This window comes from Thunnus thynnus, chromosome 17 (assembly GCF_963924715.1).
Source record: "Thunnus thynnus chromosome 17, fThuThy2.1, whole genome shotgun sequence".
NCBI lineage: Eukaryota > Metazoa > Chordata > Actinopteri > Scombriformes > Scombridae > Thunnus > Thunnus thynnus.
The window spans coordinates 26,494,839-26,520,037 of record NC_089533.1 but is presented as its reverse complement, the minus strand read 5'-3'; the positions used below and the strand labels follow the sequence as shown (position 1 = coordinate 26,520,037).

Here is a 25,199-nt window from a genome sequence, read left to right as displayed (position 1 = left end):
CTGAGTATTTTCATTTTGTAAGGATTTATATATTTGCTGCACAACATTTCAGAGAGAAATATTGTTTTTTAAATATATTTTATATTCATCTCACACTTGTGGCACTTTAATTAACAAGGTTATAGATTCAGAACATTTGCTCTTAAATATAACTCACTGAATGTTTAAACTAGAGTATTTTGGTCAAAAGGAACAGCTGAATTCTCTATTTCATTCATTTAAAAGCAGCTTTTTACAGTAAATTGATATTATGAAGGATATTCTGGCTCTCCTGCCTGCCCTGATCCCAATAATAATACAAGAAATTCTAAATTATCTTATTATTATATTGTTCCTCTAATTTTATTGTTGGATTTAGTCTATCTGCTGCTCAGACTGTTTTGTAGGCTACTATGTATTGTTGCATAACCCTTTATTTCAACCTTCCCTATTTGAGAGTAATGAGCATTATATAAACACTCAATAAATCATTTATAACACACTATAATGCATTTGTAAAACTGTAGAATCAAACATGAAAACATTTTAAAGTTTTGATTATTGTTACATGTATTTTCTGTGTTGATCAGTTGATTTGTCAACTATTAGAATTCCTCTCATGTAACATCTGTAACTGATGTATAAACAGTTAGTGAAAGCTTGATGACAGTATACTGTGACTGTACACACATGAACTATTTATTGAAAGCATTTATCCACTTTTAAATATTAATAAATAATCATTCACACTTTAAAATAGTTTGTAAATGTGTTCAAAACTCATGAATACATAAACCGAGTTATCATTATTCTGTCAAACCATTATTGTGTATTAAGTGTTTATATCCTGCTTATAAATGTTAAATATGGGTTTAAAATGGCCAGAAAGGCACATGTGATGCTGAAAGTAGGAACAGTGAAGGGACTTCTGCTTTTAGCCAGCTGTCACGAAGCCACAGATCATTTAGAGAAAGGTCTTGTCTTTTTAATATCACAAGACACCGCACTCACTGTATGAAATAAATTCCCAGCTAGAGTGTCTCCTGTAAAAAAGTGTCTCCCGTCATCGAACGGGAACCGACCGGGATTGGCTTTGTTTCTACGGGGATTTATTTGTGTGAAACACCGCGTTTCATGTAACGTACATGGATGTCTGGTAACGTCGTCAAAGTTTATAAACTACATCAGCTGCAGTCATGTGAAATATAACTTAGCCTGTAAGTTGTTGTGAATTTGCCGTCTGTGTCAGCATTAACGCAGTCTACGATGTCTCCTGAGTGTTTCAGCAGTTTGAAATGTTAGCCTGTTAGTTCTTTTATTTAGCCTGTTAGCTGGGTCTGCTTTTATTCAGCCTGTGTAGATTTGTAAACATGGAGCAGACAGCCAGCGTTAACGCAGATCCTGCTCAAAGCTCCGACAGTAATGGTGAGTCTGTCATTTGTCAGTTGTTTATTTGAATTGACTCATAAACATACAGTACTGAAAATTCACACGTTACGTTAAGGTGAGTTGCTAATGCTCTTGTTTATCTGTTATTTACAGGTCGTTGGCGCAACTGGACTGGCTTTTGATAACGTTAAGTTTCTATTTTATAAAAGCACTGACTGAAGCTGGGTTTGCCATTACACATACGTTTTATCAACTCAACTTAAGATTAATTAACACATCTACATCTGAAGTGTAGAATAAATAAAGTGACAAATGGCAGTGTAAGCCAGTATTAGACATAAAGTAAAAGAAGTGCTGACTGTGAAATGACAGTCAATACTAATGAAGATCACAGCTTCCTCATAGTGTTGCCTTATTGTTGCAGTGTAGCATGTCCATACTTCTATATTCACTCTCAGACAAACAGAAAGGTACAGAAACCCTCTGTTTGATTTATATTGAAGAAATGAAAGGTTATTTGCAACCCCTGACAACTTCAACAAAGATGTAAATAAAATTCTTGTTTTTCCCAAAAGTGTTTCAGATGATTTTCACCTTAAAGTGAACCTATGTGAATTTTGCTGAACAGCAGCAACTCTGGCCAGAATCGACAAATACAGGATATATGATGCTAAATGCTAAAATGTATTGACAGTTAACTGGCTCAGTAATGTCAGTCACACATTAATATCTATCTATAGTTAGCTATCATTACCCACCATCAGTGACTGGTCATACCAGACCAAGTGAGGCTGTAGCAACAAAAAGTTAATTGAATCGAACAAAAGTGAATTATATTGCTGATGAATTCAACTTAACATATGTATGAGGGAAAATGTGCTATTTCTTCTGTCAGAGGTAACATAGTGTAACTTAAAATGTTGAAATAATATTAAAGAAATATGCAGTGACATAAGGAGGGAAATGCAATTAGTCAGAAAAAGTTAGCTGGTACAATTAGAAAAATAACTACTAGCAAGCTACAACAAAATTGAGTTCGTTGGGGTGTGTGTGTGTGTGTGTGTGTGTGTGTGTGTGTGTGTGTTTGGGGGACAGAGGCTTCAAAGTAAAGAGATTGGATGGCACAATAACACAGACTGCAGAGAAAGACAGAGGCATCACTCTCTTCCAGACAGACCAGCATCAGTATAATGTCAGTATAGACACTCTGTGTAAGTAACTTGCTCCCTTTAAGCACATAGCTGATCTACAGAACACATGGCAGCTTCAATATATTTTGCCCAGAGACAGAGAAACCAACTAGGAGTCTGAAACTCACTATAAAGCTGTGTAAAGCTGAGGGGAGCTGCAGAGTCGCTGATAATTCTCTGTAGGTTCATCACTACTAGTGATGCTTCTCACATCACACAGTGTCATTTCATACATTATAGCTGCTTTAAAAGAACCCTGTGGAGTTCTTGACCACTATTAGTACTTTGGAACAATTTTCTGTGTGTTGCCTTCAGGGCCACTGAACAAATGGATTTTGACGTGTTGTCATGTCATCTCCATGACAACTGCACAAACTCCATTTGCTATGGAAGACCATGAGCTGCAGGTAAAAGCTTTAGAAATCCTGGTAAGGTAACCTTGAGTGAAGATGATTTTGTCAAACATTCAATTGTTGTTTGTAGATTTCACTGATAACAAAACGTTATATTATCAGTGGCACTAGATGAGAGATCACCAAAGTCATACTGATTCATGAATGTCCAATCTATCTTATAATTATTGAGATATTTTAGTCTGTAGTGGTGGACTGACTGATCAGCCGTCCATTGCTTGAGTCAAGCTGCCAGCAAGGCCAACAAATCAGATTTTAAAAAATGTCACTAAGAAAAAGTTGATTAATTTCAGAGCTACACAAGAGAACACTTTTCTCACATGTATTGAAAGTGCGTTAATTTCAGGGAAATGCATCCAGCTGTTCTGAAAATATCTGAAAAATGCATAAAATGTGGCATCTCATCTTGAGATGAATTCTGCAAGACATATGAAGTAAAAGAAACATGTAGTTGAGGATACATGTGTGAGAGGAAGGGTTAGTGTGTTAGTTCAGGAGTGGAGGGGTGTATACTGTGTGTAGATAAAAATGTCTGTTTTTGTGAATATGCCCAAAGCATGTGGACTGTGTTTGTTGCTAGAATGAAATACAGTGTGCCATCTGACTGTGCTGAACTTACTCCACAAGGGTTTGAACAGAAATTCTCCAAAACACATAGAGACACTGAAAGTGATGCTTAAAAGCTTTAATGCAAAGAATTTAGTTGAGGAAAGCAGAGTACATGTCATCCAGTGTAAATGACTGCATGGACTGACAGAACAATCCGAGAAAAACTAGAAAGAGTAAGGCGGGTTGTCTGGTGAGTCGACTTTAGACCTCAGCTGAAGCTTCCTCGCCGCGGTGGATGTAACTGTTGATGAAGTCCAGATACTCAGACACTCTGGTGTAGAGGCCAGGGCGGTTACCGGGTTTACAGCTCTCATAACTCACAATGCCCACCTGCTTAAACTTACCACCAACACGACACGCCAGCGGGCCACCTTCATCCCCCTGAAGAACACAAAAAAAACATGACGTTCATTGTGTAAGTGCTTGATTCAGTGTGTAGTTTACCTCTATGTAAAAACATCAATTACTGTCATGTCAGATTTACTCCCAGCTGCTCACATTCAGCATCTAAGATTGATTTTATGTTGAGAATTGAACTTATATTATATAACTCAACGGACTTAAATAGTAAAACTCACTGTGCAGGTGTCCTTGCCTCCTGCCATGTACCCTGCACACAGCTCTTTAGAAGTCAGCCAAGGATACGCCGCCTTACAATCCTTATCAGAGACGATGGGGATCTTCAGCTCCTGAAGGGCTTCTGGATATGGCAGTGGAGCTGCATGGACACATATAGAATAAGTGATATAATGATGTAGTTTAGTGACCAAGGTATTTGTGGCTGGATGTTTCAATGTTTTTCTGTCTGTGGTAAACTAAGCCTTGAGAGAGGAGATCATATCATTCATAGTGGGTAGGGTCATATCATAGCAGGGTCCATGGTCCATATTAACAAGCCATTTTGCCAATAAGGAGCCCACACAGCTGCACTAGCTGCTCAGGGTTGTGTGGGCTGAGCTCTGCTGTCACTGACATGACACATTAAAACTCAATATGTTCAATTTTCCCTTCCAAATAAGTGCAACAAAACTAACAGGAGAGAGAGGGAGATTACAATAATTTAAAAAATATATATAGAATAAAGATAACAACTAAACTCAGTCTGTACACACCTACAGTCCTGAGAGAAACCTAATCAGGCCAAATAAGTGAAAACACCTTTGGAGCCCTAAATTCTGAGAAGAACAAACTAACACATTATATCTCATGTGTTGAATCTGTACAAAAACAGTTTTGGTCACCTACTTGATGTGCAGAACTTACCATCATTCTTAATGTTGCCCCAGCCAGCGATCCAACAGTCAGATGATGCTTGAAGGTTGTCATTGGCCTGGGGCAGATCCACCCGTCCACCCTGTGTGTCAGTCAACTTTTTCTTCAACCAGACCAGGGCGATGTTGTTCTGATAGCCTTCGTTAAAGGATCGGTACTGAGGGTGTTTGTAGACATCATTTATACCCACGTAACGTGTAGGTGCCTCGTGCAGCTTGTATGCGCCGATCCAAACCATTGATCGACGGAAGCTAGGTTTACGCTTGCTGGCAACACAAACACACATATACTGTGTTAGTTTTTCAGCATTTTTTGATGACCCTTCATTATGTACATATACCTTAACACACACAACACACTTGTATTCCATTATGTAGGTGGGTCCTGCAAAAGTGGGACATTTAAGCATTGCCTTGTTTTTCCATTTGACTGGATGAAACCAATAATGATTATATATCTACTAGTCACTTATATTTGTGTGACATCATCATTGTGGGTGTGACAGAAATTCATAGAGACTGGTTGGCGTGTGTTCAGGCAAAGTGTAAGGCCAAATAAATTGTACTGATATTTTTATAATACAGCATCACATTTGGTAGGTTGTTCTGATACCAGGCTCAATATATTCATATTGACTATGGATCAAACAGCTACAGGTAATGTGAAATGGATTACTCATAGTGATGAACTCACAGAAAATGATCATCCGACTCTGCAGTTCCCTTCAACTCGACGGAGCTCATTGATTTGATTCTCCAGTTTGCAACTTAACTGTTTTGTTTCACTCTCACAGTTCTCACTGTGTAATTTTCAGCTGCAGCAGACAGCTGTGGTCAATGAAAAGGCTGTAAAAACCCACTTTACACTACCTGCTCAGCACCAAACAGCAAATGGACTAATTAGCAACTAGCTGGTGAACATAGTGGAGCATTTAGCAGCCAGATATGTTTCACAGGAGTTGTAAGAGACAAAATTCACAACTTGAAAAGAGTGAATATTGCTTTTACATTGGTAAAGTCACAAGAAACACAACTCCAAATGAATGTTAATATTTCTGTGTGTCTGTTGGATGTGTGAATAACCAACTTTAAACACTGTCAGAGGTGTGTTTACAGCTTGCTGCTCGAAGTGGCCAAAACCTCAGTTATTTTAAAGTTTAAACAAATACAAATTGGCCAGCTACGGCCTTGTATCTTAATCATCTTTATTTTTCTGGGGATTTGTATTTTGAGCCCTGCTTAAGGTGTTAGCATATTTTATGCAGTATTATTGCAATACTAACAGATAAGGATAATGAGCTGGATCAAGATGTTAAAGCTGTTGTGCTGTAATGTAGATTTTGCTGTAGTTCAGATCAGATCAAGGATGTCAAATTTTGTACCATATTTATTAGTTTTCAGAATCTATGTCCACAACTATTTTAACTTTAGCCTCAGTTACCCATTGTATTTTATGACAAATTATTTATAATATTTTAGTGTTCAAAGATTTATTTACTGGTTAACCAGTTTTCATGGGTTAAAGTAACAGCAGTCACACTTTCATTGAGGTTTGTTGTTACATGAATTGTATTAAAATGTTCAAATGTATATTGATAGTTATTGATTTCAGTATAATTATCAAATGTTTTCAAAGAAAGCAATTGAAGTTTTGAATCAATTCAGTAACTTTTAACTTTTCAACAGTAATCAGTTTGCCAGTATTTCTTTCTACCATAAGTCTCCGGGGTAAAAGCCAGCGCAGTGGTGATACAAGCAATCAGTGTTATGCAGATGATTAGTGTCCTGTGAAAAAAAGACAGTTACACACTTACTCATCCCAGCAGCTTGCAGCAGTCAGCACCCACTGATCGCTGGCGATGGAGCCGCCGCAGCGCCAGTTATCAGTGCCCTCAGATGTTGTGATGTTTATGTGAACCATCCACGGCCATCTGTCCTTTACAGCATCCTTCCCCCCAATGATGGAGCTCTTCACCTCAGCCCCAAGCAAACCTTTAGAAAGATGCAATGATGAAACTTTCTAAAAGTTATGTTGAGGTAGAAGTATTGAGATGGTTACATTAAGTATAAAGTTGTATCTGGAGAAGACTCCAGATATTGATACCGTGTTTTTCGTAGTTGGCTCTTAAGATTTTTTTATTTCTTTATTTGGTGTTTCAAGAGAAACTATGGTCCACTTTAACACAGTTCTGTAAAGTAACTCATTTTCTTCATTACAGTTTAGTTTGGTCGTCTTTCTGCCGCTGAAACAAATGTATTAAAGAAAATAGTTAATATTGCATCTAAAATTACTGGTCACTTATTGGTCTTTAAGGTGTATTCTTGTTGAAGCTTAGTTTTCAGGATTTAATGGTACTTTGTGTATTTTAATACGATTTTATTCATATGCTGTGTTGAATATTGTCCTGGCTGTGGAGCTCTATGAGTTTATCAAGGTGAGTTCCTAATGTTTGTTGTAATGGCAATAAAGTTAATTAAACTCTCAATTGAACTCAGCATTACTACTACATTATGATTTGTAAAAAGGTTTGTCAGTTTGTTAAGGTAGCAAATGATATTTTACTAATAAGAGTAGGTATGTTGAAGTTGAAACTCCATTAAATGACTCATCAGTCCTTCTGGTGATATTAGAATAATGTTCTTTAGATGACAAGGAAAACGTTAACCTTGACTCAACTTAAAAATAGATTCACAACTCACACTAAATCCTTTCTAATTAAATCAACACAATGCAGTTTAAATTCTAACTGAAACAGGTGTTTATAAGTAAAGGCACCATTTCAGCAGAGTTGGGATGAACATTTTAAAAACTGTAATAGATCATTCCCTCATTATTAAAGAGTGCAATATTGTGTTGTGACATTTTGGCAGGAGGAGCCAGAGTTTTTAACCATCAGCTCTTAGGTTTTTTAACCAGTCCCTTCTTATAATAAAAGCATTTGACTACAAACACTCATATCGGGAAGCATGTCAAAAATCATTATAACTTAATAACTAATTATATGACAACAATGAAATTATGGAAAACACAATGACACCAGTAAAGAAACAGCACCATGAACACATAAAGTCAAACTATGTCCATGAGTCTGTGGCCCTGGTGCACGCTGGGAGGATTCCCTACATGCCTACCTCAGGATGCTACGATAGAGACATACAAACTACACATTTTTAGATGAACTCTAATAAGAACGTTTAATATTTGGCCTCCACTGCCAACTTAATTGAATCCAAATAAGAATTAACACATTGGTCAAAATGTACACTGAATGTCTTTCTCACCTCCAGTGTTGTGGATCAGGACCAGCACAGTCAGTAGTTTGCAGAAAGCCATGGCTGTGATGGAGTGAGGCAGTGGCCCTAAGCTTTATACACACAGCTGGAGATAAAATCAGCTTCTAATCAACACTAATCGCCTTCCCTTTCCTCTCAAACCAGAGGTGGAAAAATACATTTACTCAATTGTGCTTTTAATATATTTTATATTCATCTCAAACTTGTAGCATTTTATTTAACAAGGTTATAGATTCAGAACATTTGCTCTTTAAATATAAGCACTGAATGTTTAAACTAGAGTATTTTGGTCAAAAGGAACAGCTGAATTCTCTATTTCATTCATTTAAAAGCAGCTTTTTACAGTAAATTGATATTATGAAGGATATTCTGGCTCTCCTGCCTGCCCTGATCCCAATAATAATACAAGAAATTCAAATTTTTTTTGTTATCATAGTGTTTCTCTAATTTTATTGTTGGATGTAGTCTATCTGCTGCTCAGACTGTTTTGTAGGCTACTATGTATTGTTGCATAACCCTTTATTTCAACCTTCCCTATTTGAGAGAAATGAGCAGTATATAAACACTCAATAAATCATTTATAACACACTATAATGCATTTGTGAAACTGTAGAATCAAACATGAAAACATTTTAAAGTTTTGATTATTGTTACATGTATTTTCTGTGTTGATCAGTTGATTTGTCGACTATTACAATTCCTCTCATGTAACATCTGTAACTGATGTATAAACAGTTAGTGAAAGCTTGATAACAGTATACTGTGACTGTACACACATGAACTATTTATTGAAAGTATTTATCCACTTTTAAATGTTAGTAAATAATCATTCACACTTTAAAATAGTTTGTAAATGTGTTCAAAACTCATGAATACATAAACCGAGTTATCATTATTCTGTTAAACCATTATTGTGTATTAAGTGTTTATATCCTGCTTATAAATGTTAAATATGGGTTTAAAATGATCAGAAAGGCACATGTGATGCTGAAAGTAGGAACAGTGAAGGGACTTCTGCTTTTAGCCAGCTGTCACGAAGCCACAGATCATTTAGAGAAAGGTCTTGTCTTTTTAATATCACAAGACACCGCACTCATTGTATGAATTAAATTCCCAGCTAGAGTGTCTCCTGTAAAAACAAATACAAATGTTACTTTTAGGTGAGTTGCTAATGCTTTTGTCTATCTATTATTTACAGGTCGTTGGTGCAAATGGACTGGCTTTTGGTAAGTTTCTGTTTTATAAAAGCACTGACTGAAGCTGGGTTCTCCTTTACAAATGTTTGTTCAACTCAATTAAAGATTAATTATCAAATCTACATCTGAAGTGTGAATAAATAAAGTGACAAATGGCAGTGTAAGCCAGTATTAGACATAAAGTGAAAGAAGTGCTGACTGTGAAACGACAGTCAATAGAGATGCATCACTCTCTTCCAGACAGACCAGCATCAGTATAGTGTCAGTATAGACACTCTGTGTAAGTAACTTGCTCCCTTTAAGCACATAGCTGATCTACAGAACACATGGCAGCTTCAATATATTTTGCCCAGAGACAGAGAAACCAACTAGGAGTCTGAAACTCACTATAATATAACCCTTAAGAGCCTTTAGGGTTCTTAAGGGTCTGAACATCTCTAAGGTTGTGGTGACTGATGTCGCTCTCCCTGGTCATTCCTGTGTTTTCTTTGAGAGTGCTATCTCCATGCACACAAATGTTCAAACAGAGGTAATCACAAAACGGTATATCACTAACAACACCAGTGAAATATTTATTCAGGCCTTCTCTGTCATACCTGCCCTCTCTTGAGTCTCAGTCAATGAGCTTGTAGATAATTTCAGTTCTAAAATTACAAATGTTATTGATGCCATTGCACCTATTAAGGTGAAGGCTGTCTCTGGTAAGAAAAGATCTCCATGGAGAAACGCTAAGCTGGTCAGAAAGGAAAAAAGAGAGTGTCGAAAAGCTGAACGCAGGTCGCGAAAAACAAATCTCCAGGTTCTTTATGACATCTATAAAGAGAGACAGCATATTTATCATTTGGAACTGAGAAATGCAAGGCGGTCCTTCTTCTCTGATATCATTGCCAAAAACATTAATAATGCACATGCCTTATTTGCCACTGTCGACAGGCTATCAAATCCTCCTGTGTCAGTAGCCCCTGAACTTCTGTCCACCAAGGCCTACAATGAATTTGCCTCATTCTTCACTGACAAAAGTCAGAAAATAAGACAAACAGTCAGTGCCTCCATATCAGGTGCAGGATATGCGCTGTCCCTGTGTCCATTTAAAATCAATTTTAGTAGTATGACACAATTCCATCCGATCAACCATAAAAACCTGGAGAACATTATACAACATCTGAAATCCTCCTCTTGCTGCCTTGATATTCTGCCTACAGGCTTTTTCAAAACTGTTTCAAATTGCATGGCCTCAGATCTTCTACAGATTGTCAACACATCTCTTCTCTCAGGTGTCTTCCCACAGGCCCTGAAAACTGAAGTCATCAAGCCACTCTTAAAAAAGAACACTCTAGACACTTCACTTATGAGCAACTATAGGCCCATATCAAACCTCCCATTTTTAAGCAAGATCATTGAAAAAGCTGTTTTTCAACAACTGAACAACATTGTGGCACTAAACAACTGTTTTGATGCCTTCCAGTCAGGATTTCAACCACACCACAGCACTGAGACTGCTCTTGTTAAAGTCTCCAATGACATACACTTAAACACCAACAGTGGGAGAATTACAGTATTAGTATTACTAGATCTCAGTGCCGCATTTGACGCGGTCGACACACATCTGAGCGGACAATAATGACATGCGGAGTTCCCCAAGGCTCCATTCTGTTCAAGATCTACATGCTTCCACTAGCTCATATTATGGGAAACAATAAAATATGCTACTACAGTTATGCGGATGACACACAAATTTACATAACCGTATCACCAGGGGACTATAGTCCAATACAAGCACTGAGTAAGTGCATTGACCAAATCAATGATTGGATGTGCCAGAATTTTCTTCAGTTAAACAAAGACAAAACTGAAGTAATTGTTTTTGCAGCCAAAGAAGAACGTTTAAAAGTCAGCACTCAGCTTCAATCAGTAATGTTAAAAACCACAAACCAAGCCAGAAATTTTGGTGTAGTCATGGACTCAGACCTGAATTTCAACAGCCACATTAAGACAGTTACAAAGTCAACCTACTATCACCTGAAGAATATATTAAGAATGAAAGGACTTATGTCTCAGCAGGATTTGAAAAAACTTGTCCATGCATTTATCTTCAGTAGACTTGACTACTGTAATGCTGTCTTCACAGGTCTCCCTAAAAAATCGGTCAGACAGCTGCAGCTGATTCAGAACGCTGCTGCTCGAGTCCTCACTAAGACTAAGAAAGTGGATCACATCACTCCAGTTCTCAGATCTTTACACTAGCTTCCTGTCTGTCAAAGAATTGACTTTAAGATATTGCTGTTGGTTTATAAAGCACTAAATGGTTTAGGGCCAAAATACATCTCTGATCTGCTGCTACATTATGAACCATCTAGACCTCTCAGGTCGTCTGGGACAGGTCTGCTTTCTGTCCCCAGAGTAAAAACTAAACATGGTGAAGCAGCTTTCGGTTTTTATGCTCCACATATCTGGAACAAACTCCCAGAAAACTGTAGATCTGCTGCGACTCTCAGGTGCCTGATTGGCACCTGCTTGGCCTGCCATGACTGCCCTTCACCGTCAGGCCCGTTTGCGCTGGTGTCGACAACACGTGCACTGGAACCTGAACATTTGGAGGAACGTTATGTTCAGCGATGAGTCTACAGCAGTTGGATCGTAGGGTCAAAGTGTGGAGAAGACGCGGAGAACGCTATGCTGATTGCTGCACCGATAGACTAACATCTTTTGGTGGAGGCAGTGTGATGGTGTAGGGCCGCATCTCCCTCACTGCAAAAACGAGGCTTGTCATCATTGGAGGCAATCTCAATGCAGAGAGATATCGAGATAAAATTCTGCAACCAGTGGCAATCCCATATCTCCACAGTCTGGGACCGAACTCTATCCTCCAAGATGACAACGCTTGCGCTTGCTTGCGCTTTTGGTCAAAAGGAACAGCTGAATTCTCTGTTTCACTCATTTAAAAGCAGCTTTTTACAGCAAACTGATATTATGAAGGATATTCTGGCTCTCTTGCCTGTCCTGATCCCAATAACAATACAAGAAATTCTAAATTATCTTATTATTATATTGTTCCTCTAATTTTATTGTTGGATTTAGTCTATCTGCTGCTCAGACTGTTTTGTAGGCTACTATATATTGTTGCATAACCCTTTATTTCAACCTTCCCTATTTGAGAGTAATGAACAGTATATAAACACTCAATAAATCATTTATAACACACTATAATGCATTTGTAAAACTGTAGACTCAAACATGAAAACAATTTAAAGTTTTGATTATTGTTACATGTATTTTCTGTTGATCAGTTGATTTGTCGACTATTAGAATTCCTCTCATGAAACACCTGTAACTGATGTATAAACAGTTAGTGAAAGCTTGATAACAGTATACTGTGACTGCACACACACAAACTATTTATTAAAAGCATTTATTCACTTTTAAATGTTAATAAATAATCATTCACACTTTAAAATAGTTTGAAAATGTGTTCAAATTTTTTTCATTATTCTGTCAAACCATTATTGTGTATTAAGTGTTTATATCCTGCTTATAAATGTTAAATATGGGTTTAAAATGGCCAGAAAGGCACATGTGATGCTGGAAGTAGGAACAGTGAAGGGACTTCTGCTTTTAGCCAGCTGTCACGAAGCCACAGATCATTTAGAGAAAGGTCTTGTCTTTTTAATATCACAAGACACCGCACTCATTGTATGAATTAAATTCCCAGCTAGAGTGTCTCCTGTAAAAACAAATACAAACGTTACTTTTAGGTGAGTTGCTAATGCTTTTGTCTATCTGTTATTTACAGGTCGTTGGTGCAAATGGACTGGCTTTTGGTAAGTTTCTGTTTTATAAAAGCACTGACTGAAGCTGGGTTCTCCTTTACACATGTTTTTTCAACTCAATTAAAGATTAATTATCACATCTACATCTGAAGTGTAGAATAAATAAAGGGACAAATGGCAGTGTAAGCCAGTATTAGACAAAAAGTGAAAGAAGTGCTGACTGTGAAACGACAGTCAATAGAGATGCATCACTCTCTTCCAGACAGACCAGCATCAGTATAATGTCAGTATAGACACTCTGTGTAAGTAACTTGCTCCCTTTAAGCACATAGCTGATCTACAGAACACATGGCAGCTTCAATATTTTTTGCCCAGAGACAGAGAAACCAACTAGGAGTCTGAAACTCACTATAAAGCTGTGTAAAGCTGAGGGGAGCTGCAGAGTCGCTGATAATTCTCTGTAGGTTCATCACTACTAGTGACACTTCTCACATCACACAGTGTCATTTCATACATTATAGCTGCTTTAAAAGAACCCTGTGGAGTTCTTGACCACTATTAGTACTTTGGAGCAATTTTCTGTGTGTTGCCTTCAGGGCCACTGAACAGATGGATTTTGAACTGTTGTCATGTCATCTCCATGACAATTGCACAAACTCCATTTGCTGTGGAAGACCATGAGCTGCAGGTAAAAGCTTTAGAAATCCTGGTAAGGTAACCTTGAGTGAAGATGATTTTGTCAAACATTCAATTGTTGTTTGTAGATTTCACTGATAACAAAACGTTGTATTATCATTGACACTAGATGAGAGATCACTAAACTCATACTGATTCATGAATGTCCAATCTATCTTATAATTATTGAGATATTTTAGTCTGTAGTGGTGGACTGACTGATCAGCCGTCCATTGCTTGAGTCAAGCTGCCAGCAAGGCCAACAAATCAGATTTTAAAAAATGTCACTAAGAAAAAGTTGATTAATTTCAGAGCTACACAAGAGAACACTTTTCTCACATGTATTGAAAGTGCGTTAATTTCAGGGAAATGCATCCAGCTGTTCTGAAAATATCTGAAAAATGCATAAAATGTGGCATCTCATCTTGAGATGAATTCTGCAAGACATATGAAGTAAAAGAAACATGTAGTTGAGGATACATGTGTGAGAGGAAGGGTTAGTGTGTTAGTTCAGGAGTGGAGGGGTGTATACTGTGTGTAGATAAAAATGTCTGTTTTTGTGAATATGCCCAAAGCATGTGGACTGTGTTTGTTGCTAGAATGAAATACAGTGTGCCATCTGACTGTGCTGAACTTACTCCACAAGGGTTTGAACAGAAATTCTCCAAAACACATAGAGACACTGAAAATGATGCTTAAAAGCTTTAATGCAAAGAATTTAGTTGAGGAAAGCAGAGTACATGTCATCCAGTGTAAATGACTGCATGGACTGACAGAACAATCCGAGAAAAACTAGAAAGAGTAAGGCGGGTTGTCTGGTGCGTCGACTTTAGACCTCAGCTGAAGCTTCCTCGCCGCGGTGGATGTAACTGTTGATGAAGTCCAGATACTCAGACACTCTGGTGTAGAGGCCAGGGCGGTTACCGGGTTTACAGCTCTCATAACTCACAATGCCCACCTGCTTAAACTCACCACCAACACTACACGCCAGCGGGCCACCTTCATCCCCCTGAAGAACACAAAAAAAACATGACGTTCATTGTGTAAGTGCTTGATTCAGTGTGTAGTTTACCTCTATGTAAAAACATAAATTACTGTCATGTCAGATTTACTCCCAGCTGCCCACATTCAGCATCTAAGATTGATTTTATGTTGAGAATTGAACCTATATTATATAACTCAATGGAATTAAATAGTAAAACTCACCGTGCAGGTGTCTTCTGCCTTGTCCCCTGCACACAGCTCTTTAGACGTCAGCCAAGGATACGCCGCCTTACAATCCTTATCAGAGACGATGGGAATCTTCAGCTCCTGAAGGGCTTCTGGATATGGCAGTGGAGCTGCATGGACACATATAGAATAAGTGATATAATGATGTAGTTTAGTGACCAAGGTATTTGTGGCTGGATGTTTCAATGTTTTTCTGTCTGTGGTAAACTAAGCCTTGAGAGAGGAGATCCAATCATTCATAGTGGGTAGGGTCATATCATAGCAGGGTCCATGGTCCATATTAACAAGCCATTTTGCCAATAAGGAGCCCACACAGCTGCACTAGCTGCTCAGGGTTGTGTGGGCTGAGCTCTGCTGTCACTGACATGACACATTAAAACTCAATATGTTCAATTTTCCCTTCCAAATAAGTGCAACAAAACTAACAGGAGAGAGAGGGAGATTACAATAATTTAAAAAATATATATAGAATAAAGATAACAACTAAACTCAGTCTGTACACACCTACAGTCCTGAGAGAAACCTAATCAGGCCAAATAAGTGAAAACACCTTTGGAGCCCTAAATTCTGAGAAGAACAAACTAACACATTATATCTCATGTGTTGAATCTGTACAAAAACAGTTTTGGTCACCTACTTGATGTGCAGAACTTACCATCATTCTTAATGTTGCCCCAGCCAGCGATCCAACAGTCAGATGATGCTTGAAGGTTGACGTTGGCCTGGGGCAGATCCACCCGTCCACCCTGTGTGTCAGTCAACTTTTTCTTCAACCAGACCAGGGCGATGTTGTTCTGATAGCCTTCGTTAAAGGATCGGTACTGAGGGTGTTTGTAGACATCATTTATACCCACGTAACGTGTAGGCGCCTCGTGCAGCTTGTATGCGCCGATCCAAACCATTGATCGACGGAAGCTAGGTTTACGCTTGCTGGCAACACAAACACACATATACTGTGTTAGTTTTTCAGCATTTTTTGATGACCCTTCATTATGTACATATACCTTAACACACACAACACACTTGTATTCCATTATGTAGGTGGGTCCTGCAAAAGTGGGACATTTAAGCATTGCCTTGTTTTTCCATTTGACTGGATGAAACCAATAATGATTATATATCTACTAGTCACTTATATTTGTGTGACATCATCATTGTGGGTGTGACAGAAATTCATAGAGACTGGTTGGCGTGTGTTCAGGCAAAGTGTAAGGCCAAATAAATTGTACTGATATTTTTATAATACAGCATCACATTTGGTAGGTTGTTCTGATACCAGGCTCAATATATTCATATTGACTATGGATCAAACAGCTACAGGTAATGTGAAATGGATTACTCATAGTGATGAACTCACAGAAAATGATCATCCGACTCTGCAGTTCCCTTCAACTCGACGGAGCTCATTGATTTGATTCTCCAGTTTGCAACTTAACTGTTTTGTTTCACTCTCACAGTTCTCACTGTGTAATTTTCAGCTGCAGCAGACAGCTGTGGTCAATGAAAAGGCTGTAAAAACCCACTTTACACTACCTGCTCAGCACCAAACAGCAAATGGACTAATTAGCAACTAGCTGGTGAACATAGTGGAGCATTTAGCAGCCAGATATGTTTCACAGGAGTTGTAAGAGACAAAATTCACAACTTGAAAAGAGTGAATATTGCTTTTACATTGGTAAAGTCACAAGAAACACAACTCCAAATGAATGTTAATATTTCTGTGTGTCTGTTGGATGTGTGAATAACCAACTTTAAACACTGTCAGAGGTGTGTTTACAGCTTGCTGCTCGAAGTGGCCAAAACCTCAGTTATTTTAAAGTTTAAACAAATACAAATTGGCCAGCTACGGCCTTGTATCTTAATCATCTTTATTTTTCTGGGGATTTGTATTTTGAGCCCTGCTTAAGGTGTTAGCATATTTTATGCAGTATTATTGCAATACTAACAGATAAGGATAATGAGCTGGATCAAGATGTTAAAGCTGTTGTGCTGTAATGTAGATTTTGCTGTAGTTCAGATCAGATCAAGGATGTCAAATTTTGTACCATATTTATTAGTTTTCAGAATCTATGTCCACAACTATTTTAACTTTAGCCTCAGTTACCCATTGTATTTTATGACAAATTATTTATAATATTTTAGTGTTCAAAGATTTATTTACTGGTTAACCAGTTTTCATGGGTTAAAGTAACAGCAGTCACACTTTCATTGAGGTTTGTTGTTACATGAATTGTATTAAAATGTTCAAATGTATATTGATAGTTATTGATTTCAGTATAATTATCAAATGTTTTCAAAGAAAGCAATTGAAGTTTTGAATCAATTCAGTAACTTTTAACTTTTCAACAGTAATCAGTTTGCCAGTATTTCTTTCTACCATAAGTCTCCGGGGTAAAAGCCAGCGCAGTGGTGATACAAGCAATCAGTGTTATGCAGATGATTAGTGTCCTGTGAAAAAAAGACAGTTACACACTTACTCATCCCAGCAGCTTGCAGCAGTCAGCACCCACTGATCGCTGGCGATGGAGCCGCCGCAGCGCCAGTTATCAGTGCCCTCAGATGTTGTGATGTTTATGTGAACCATCCACGGCCATCTGTCCTTTACAGCATCCTTCCCCCCAATGATGGAGCTCTTCACCTCAGCCCCAAGCAAACCTTTAGAAAGATGCAATGATGAAACTTTCTAAAAGTTATGTTGAGGTAGAAGTATTGAGATGGTTACATTAAGTATAAAGTTGTATCTGGAGAAGACTCCAGATATTGATACCATGTTTTTCGTAGTTGGCTCTTAAGATTTTTTTATTTCTTTATTTGGTGTTTCAAGAGAAACTATGGTCCACTTTAACACAGTTCTGTAAAGTAACTCATTTTCTTCATTACAGTTTAGTTTGGTCGTCTTTCTGCCGCTGAAACAAATGTATTAAAGAAAATAGTTAATATTGCATCTAAAATTACTGGTCACTTATTGGTCTTTAAGGTGTATTCTTGTTGAAGCTTAGTTTTCAGGATTTAATGGTACTTTGTGTATTTTAATACGATTTTATTCATATGCTGTGTTGAATATTGTCCTGGCTGTGGAGCTCTATGAGTTTATCAAGGTGAGTTCCTAATGTTTGTTGTAATGGCAATAAAGTTAATTAAACTCTCAATTGAACTCAGCATTACTACTACATTATGATTTGTAAAAAGGTTTGTCAGTTTGTTAAGGTAGCAAATGATATTTTACTAATAAGAGTAGGTATGTTGAAGTTGAAACTCCATTAAATGACTCATCAGTCCTTCTGGTGATATTAGAATAATGTTCTTTAGATGACAAGGAAAACGTTAACCTTGACTCAACTTAAAAATAGATTCACAACTCACACTAAATCCTTTCTAATTAAATCAACACAATGCAGTTTAAATTCTAACTGAAACAGGTGTTTATAAGTAAAGGCACCATTTCAGCAGAGTTGGGATGAACATTTTAAAAACTGTAATAGGTCATTCCCTCATTATTAAAGAGTGCAATATTGTGTTGTGACATTTTAGCAGGAGGAGCCAGAGTTTTTAACCATCAGCTCTTAGGTTTTTTAACCAGTCCCTTCTTATAATAAAAGCATTTGACTACAAACACTCACATCGGGAAGCATGTCAACAATCATTATAACTTAATAACTAATTATATGACAACAATGAAATTATGGAAAACACAATGACACCAGTAAAGAAACAGCACCATGAACACATAAAATCAAACTATGTACATGAGTCTGTGGCCCTGGTGCATGCTGGGAGGATTCCCTACATGCCTACCTCAGGATGCTACGATAGAGACATACAAACTACACATTTTTAGATGAACTCTAATAAGAACGTTTAATATTTGGCCTCCACTGCCAACTTAATGGAATCCAAATAAGAATTAACACATTAGTCAAAATGTACACTGAATGTCTTTCTCACCTCCAGTGTTGTGGATCAGGACCAGCACAGTCAGTAGTTTGCAGAAAGCCATGGCTGTGATGGAGTGAGGCAGTGGCCCTAAGCTTTATACACACAGCTGGAGATAAAATCAGCTTCTAATCAACACTAATCGCCTTCCCTTTCCTCTCAAACCAGAGGTGGAAAAATACATTTACTCAATTGTGCTTTTAATATATTTTATATTCATCTCAAACTTGTAGCATTTTATTTAACAAGGTTATAGATTCAGAACATTTGCTCTTTAAATATAAGCACTGAATGTTTAAACTAGAGTATTTTGGTCAAAAGGAACAGCTGAATTCTCTATTTCATTCATTTAAAAGCAGCTTTTTACAGTAAATTGATATTATGAAGGATATTCTGGCTCTCCTGCCTGTCCTGATCCCAATAATAGTACAAGAAATTCAAATTTTTTTTGTTATCATAGTGTTTCTCTAATTTTATTGTTGGATGTAGTCTATCTGCTGCTCAGACTGTTTTGTAGGCTACTATGTATTGTTGCATAACCCTTTATTTCAACCTTCCCTATTTGAGAGAAATGAGCAGTATATAAACACTCAATAAATCATTTATAACACACTATAATGCATTTGTGAAACTGTAGAATCAAACATGAAAACATTTTAAAGTTTTGATTATTGTTACATGTATTTTCTGTGTTGATCAGTTGATTTGTCGACTATTACAATTCCTCTCATGTAACATCTGTAACTGATGTATAAACAGTTAGTGAAAGCTTGATAACAGTATACTGTGACTGTACACACATGAACTATTTATTGAAAGTATTTATCCACTTTTAAATGTTAGTAAATAATCATTCACACTTTAAAATAGTTTGTAAATGTGTTCAAAACTCATGAATACATAAACCGAGTTATCATTATTCTGTTAAACCATTATTGTGTATTAAGTGTTTATATCCTGCTTATAAATGTTAAATATGGGTTTAAAATGATCAGAAAGGCACATGTGATGCTGAAAGTAGGAACAGTGAAGGGACTTCTGCTTTTAGCCAGCTGTCACGAAGCCACAGATCATTTAGAGAAAGGTCTTGTCTTTTTAATATCACAAGACACCGCACTCATTGTATGAATTAAATTCCCAGCTAGAGTGTCTCCTGTAAAAACAAATACAAATGTTACTTTTAGGTGAGTTGCTAATGCTTTTGTCTATCTATTATTTACAGGTCGTTGGTGCAAATGGACTGGCTTTTGGTAAGTTTCTGTTTTATAAAAGCACTGACTGAAGCTGGGTTCTCCTTTACAAATGTTTGTTCAACTCAATTAAAGATTAATTATCAAATCTACATCTGAAGTGTAGAATAAATAAAGTGACAAATGGCAGTGTAAGCCAGTATTAGACATAAAGTGAAAGAAGTGCTGACTGTGAAACGACAGTCAATAGAGATGCATCACTCTCTTCCAGACAGACCAGCATCAGTATAGTGTCAGTATAGACACTCTGTGTAAGTAACTTGCTCCCTTTAAGCACATAGCTGATCTACAGAACACATGGCAGCTTCAATATATTTTGCCCAGAGACAGAGAAACCAACTAGGAGTCTGAAACTCACTATAATATAACCCTTAAGAGCCTTTAGGGTTCTTAAGGGTCTGAACATCTCTAAGGTTGTGGTGACTGATGTCGCTCTCCCTGGTCATTCCTGTGTTTTCTTTGAGAGTGCTATCTCCATGCACACAAATGTTCAAACAGAGGTAATCACAAAACGGTATATCACTAACAACACCAGTGAAATATTTATTCAGGCCTTCTCTGTCATACCTGCCCTCTCTTGAGTCTCAGTCAATGAGCTTGTAGATAATTTCAGTTCTAAAATTACAAATGTTATTGATGCCATTGCACCTATTAAGGTGAAGGCTGTCTCTGGTAAGAAAAGATCTCCATGGAGAAACGCTAAGCTGGTCAGAAAGGAAAAAAGAGAGTGTCGAAAAGCTGAACGCAGGTCGCGAAAAACAAATCTCCAGGTTCTTTATGACATCTATAAAGAGAGACAGCATATTTATCATTTGGAACTGAGAAATGCAAGGCGGTCCTTCTTCTCTGATATCATTGCCAAAAACATTAATAATGCACATGCCTTATTTGCCACTGTCGACAGGCTATCAAATCCTCCTGTGTCAGTAGCCCCTGAACTTCTGTCCACCAAGGCCTACAATGAATTTGCCTCATTCTTCACTGACAAAAGTCAGAAAATAAGACAAACAGTCAGTGCCTCCATATCAGGTGCAGGATATGCGCTGTCCCTGTGTCCATTTAAAATCAATTTTAGTAGTATGACACAATTCCATCCGATCAACCATAAAAACCTGGAGAACATTATACAACATCTGAAATCCTCCTCTTGCTGCCTTGATATTCTGCCTACAGGCTTTTTCAAAACTGTTTCAAATTGCATGGCCTCAGATCTTCTACAGATTGTCAACACATCTCTTCTCTCAGGTGTCTTCCCACAGGCCCTGAAAACTGAAGTCATCAAGCCACTCTTAAAAAAGAACACTCTAGACACTTCACTTATGAGCAACTATAGGCCCATATCAAACCTCCCATTTTTAAGCAAGATCATTGAAAAAGCTGTTTTTCAACAACTGAACAACATTGTGGCACTAAACAACTGTTTTGATGCCTTCCAGTCAGGATTTCAACCACACCACAGCACTGAGACTGCTCTTGTTAAAGTCTCCAATGACATACACTTAAACACCAACAGTGGGAGAATTACAGTATTAGTATTACTAGATCTCAGTGCCGCATTTGACGCGGTCGACACACATCTGAGCGGACAATAATGACATGCGGAGTTCCCCAAGGCTCCATTCTGTTCAACATCTACATGCTTCCACTAGCTCAGATTATGGGAAACAATAAAATATGCTACTACAGTTATGCGGATGACACACAAATTTACATAACCGTATCACCAGGGGACTATAGTCCAATACAAGCACTGAGTAAGTGCATTGAACAAATCAATGATTGGATGTGCCAGAATTTTCTTCAGTTAAACAAAGACAAAACTGAAGTAATTGTTTTTGCAGCCAAAGAAGAACGTTTAAAAGTCAGCACTCAGCTTCAATCAGTAATGTTAAAAACCACAAACCAAGCCAGAAATTTTGGTGTAGTCATGGACTCAGACCTGAATTTCAACAGCCACATTAAGACAGTTACAAAGTCAACCTACTATCACCTGAAGAATATATTAAGAATGAAAGGACTTATGTCTCAGCAGGATTTGAAAAAACTTGTCCATGCATTTATCTTCAGTAGACTTGACTACTGTAATGCTGTCTTCACAGGTCTCCCTAAAAAATCGGTCAGACAGCTGCAGCTGATTCAGAACGCTGCTGCTCGAGTCCTCACTAAGACTAAGAAAGTGGATCACATCACTCCAGTTCTCAGATCTTTACACTAGCTTCCTGTCTGTCAAAGAATTGACTTTAAGATATTGCTGTTGGTTTATAAAGCACTAAATGGTTTAGGGCCAAAATACATCTCTGATCTGCTGCTACATTATGAACCATCTAGACCTCTCAGGTCGTCTGGGACAGGTCTGCTTTCTGTCCCCAGAGTAAAAACTAAACATGGTGAAGCAGCTTTCGGTTTTTATGCTCCACATATCTGGAACAAACTCCCAGAAAACTGTAGATCTGCTGCGACTCTCAGTTCTTTTAAATCGCAGCTGAAGACTTTTCTGTTTGCCGCTGCCTTTCATTGAACCACATTAAGGGTTAATATTTTACACTGCACTGTTACTTTTATTCTCTTGTTTTATCTGTCTTATTCCCTTTTTAGCTTCTTTTTTATCTCCAAATTTAACACTTTTTAATTGGTTTTATATGTCTTTTTACTTATGTTGCTTTTATATTCTGTTTTAATGCCTTTTATGCTCTATGTAAAGCACTTTGAATTGCCTTGTTGTTGAAATGTGCTATACAAATAAACTTGCCTTGCCTTGCCTATAAAGCTGTGTAAAGCTGAGGGGAGCTACAGAGTCGCTGATAATTCTCTGTAGGTTCATGACACTTCTCACATCACACAGTGTCATTTCAAACATTATAGCTGCTTTAAAAGAACCCTGTGGAGTTTTTGACCACTATTAGTGCTTTGGAGCATTTTTCTGTGTGTTGCCTTCAGGGCCACTGAACAAATGGATTTTGAAGTGTTGTTATGTCATCTCCATCACAACTGCACAAACTCCATTTGCTGTGGAAGACCATGAGCTGCAGTTAAAAGCTCTAGAAAGCCTGGTAAGGCAACCTTGAGTGAAGGTGATTTTGTAAAACATTCAGTTGTTGTTTATGCATTTCACTGATAACCAAACATGTCATATTATCAGTGGCACTAGATGAGAGATCACCAAAGTCATACTGATTCATGAATGTCCAATCTATCTTATAATTATTGAGATATTTTAGTCTGTAGTGGTGGACTGACTGATCAGCCGTCCATTGCTTGAGTCAAGCTGCCAGCAAGGCCAACAAATCAGATTTTAAAAAATGTCACTAAGAAAAAGCTGATTCATTTCAGAGCTACACAAGAGAACACTTTTCTCACATGTATTGAAAGTGCATTAATTTCAGAGAGAAATATTGTGCTTTTAATATATTTCATATTCATCTCACACTTGTAGTACTTTAATTAACGAGGTTATAGATTCAGAACATTGGCTCTTTAAACATGACTCACTTTGAATGTTTAAACTATATAGCACAAAATGTAAGGAAATTTGTGTTTGGCAGATTAGTTCTTTGTTATAGCAATGCTTCTTGGCAATAAATCTTATACCATTGGAAAGCCTGTTTATTTCCCTTTTAAATGGTGCCGCATTTGTAAGGAACATGCGTTTGTGGGATGAGCAGCAGAGCTGAGTATGTGGGTTGCACCCATGAAAAATTTGCCAAATATTCTCTGCCAATGCCAGACAGCTTATTTTGCTGTTGCTATTGACTCTTGTTTTGAGCTTCTGGTACCCCCAAGTGCTGCCAATTAGGTGCCTGATTGGCACCTGCTTGGCCTGCCATGACTGCCCTTCACCGTCAGGCTCGTTTGCGCTGGTGTCGACAACACGTGCACTGGAACCTGAACATTTGGAGGAACGTTATGTTCAGCGATGAGTCTACAGCAGTTTGATTGTAGGGTCAAAGTGTGGAGAAGACGCGGAAAACGCTATGCTGATTGCTGCACCGATAGAGTAACATCTTTTGGTGGAGGCAGTGTGATGGTGTAGGGCCGCATCTCCCTCACTGCAAAAACAAGGCTTGTCATCATTGGAGGCAATCTCAATGCAGAGAGATATCGAGATAAAATTCTGCAACCAGTGGCAATCCCATATCTCCACAGTCTGGGACCGAACTCTATCCTCCAAGATGACAACGCTTGCGCTTGCTTGCGCTTTTGGTCAAAAGGAACAGCTGAATTCTCTATTTCACTCATTTAAAAGCAGCTTTTTACATATGGCTCTCCTACCTGTCCTGATCCCAATAACAATACAAGAAATTCTAAATTATCTTCTTATTATATTGTTCCTCTAATTTTATTGTTGGATTTAATCTATCTGCTGCTCAGACTGTTTTGTAGGCTACTATGTATTGTTGCATAACCCTTTATTTCAACCTTCCCTATTTGAGAGTAATGAGCAGTATATAAACACTCAATAAATCATTTATAACACACTATAATGCATTTGTAAAACTGTAGACTCAAACATGAAGACATTTTAAAGTTTTGATTATTGTTACATGTATTTTCTGTGTTGATCAGTTGATTTGTCGACTATTAGAATTCCTCTCATGTAACATCTGTAACTGATGTATAAACAGTTAGTGAAAGCTTGATAACAGTATACTGTGACTGTACACACATGAACTATTTATTGAAAGCATTTATCCACTTTTAAATGTTAATAAATAATCATTCACACTTTAAAATAGTTTGTAAATGTGTTCAAAACTCATGAATACATAAACCGAGTTATCGTTATTCTGTTAAACCATTATTGTGTATTAAGTGTTTATATCCTGCTTATAAATGTTAAATATGGGTTTAAAATGATCCGAAAGGCACATGTGATGCTGAAAGTAGGAACAGTTCTGCTTTTAGCCAGCTGTCACGAAGCCACAGATCATTTAGAGAAAGGTCTTGTCTTTTTAATATCACAAGACACCGCACTCACTGTATGAAATAAATTCCCAGCTAGAGTG

General features: G+C 37.6%; 1 protein-coding gene and 1 long non-coding RNA gene across 5 annotated transcripts; one reads left to right on the top strand and one right to left on the bottom strand.

The window, feature by feature from the left end:
* Positions 1-15: 15 nt before the first annotated feature.
* Positions 16-9,373, top strand: LOC137200807 (uncharacterized). 2 transcript variants are annotated; one of them, XR_010932081.1, is made up of 4 exons: positions 16-1,404; positions 1,522-1,554; positions 2,464-2,579; positions 9,344-9,373. It is a non-coding gene; the product is annotated as an uncharacterized lncRNA (long non-coding RNA). The 2 variants fall into 2 exon arrangements; XR_010932080.1 differs by lacking the exon at positions 1,522-1,554.
* On the bottom strand, positions 3,642-19,066 carry LOC137200806 (tryptase-2-like). 3 transcript variants are annotated; one of them, XM_067615450.1, is made up of 5 exons: positions 18,959-19,066; positions 17,491-17,668; positions 15,669-15,943; positions 14,990-15,123; positions 3,642-3,961 (listed from the first exon to the last, which is right to left on the bottom strand). In XM_067615450.1, exons 1-5 carry the CDS (start codon positions 19,008-19,010, stop codon positions 3,782-3,784), a joined length of 819 nt encoding a protein of 272 aa, XP_067471551.1. In that variant the 5' UTR covers positions 19,011-19,066; the 3' UTR covers positions 3,642-3,781. The 3 variants fall into 3 exon arrangements, with proteins under 3 accessions (XP_067471551.1, XP_067471549.1, XP_067471550.1); XM_067615448.1 differs by lacking the exons at positions 14,990-15,123; positions 15,669-15,943; positions 17,491-17,668; positions 18,959-19,066 and adding exons at positions 4,159-4,298; positions 4,844-5,118; positions 6,666-6,843; positions 8,134-8,240; XM_067615449.1 differs by lacking the exon at positions 3,642-3,961 and adding an exon at positions 14,473-14,792.
* Between the last annotated feature and the right edge of the window lie 6,133 nt (positions 19,067-25,199).

Coding starts and splice junctions, on each gene's coding strand:
- LOC137200806 (XM_067615448.1), bottom strand. CDS start 8,185: ATGGCTTTCTGCAAACTACTGACTGTGCTGGTCCTGATCCACAACACT. Junction 6,844..8,133: donor CCTGATCCACAACACTGGAG/GTGAGAAAGACA, acceptor ATCTTTCTAAAG/GTTTGCTTGGGGCTGAGGTG. Junction 3,962..4,158: donor GAGGCAAGGACACCTGCACA/GTGAGTTTTACT, acceptor TGTGTTCTTCAG/GGGGATGAAGGTGGCCCGCT.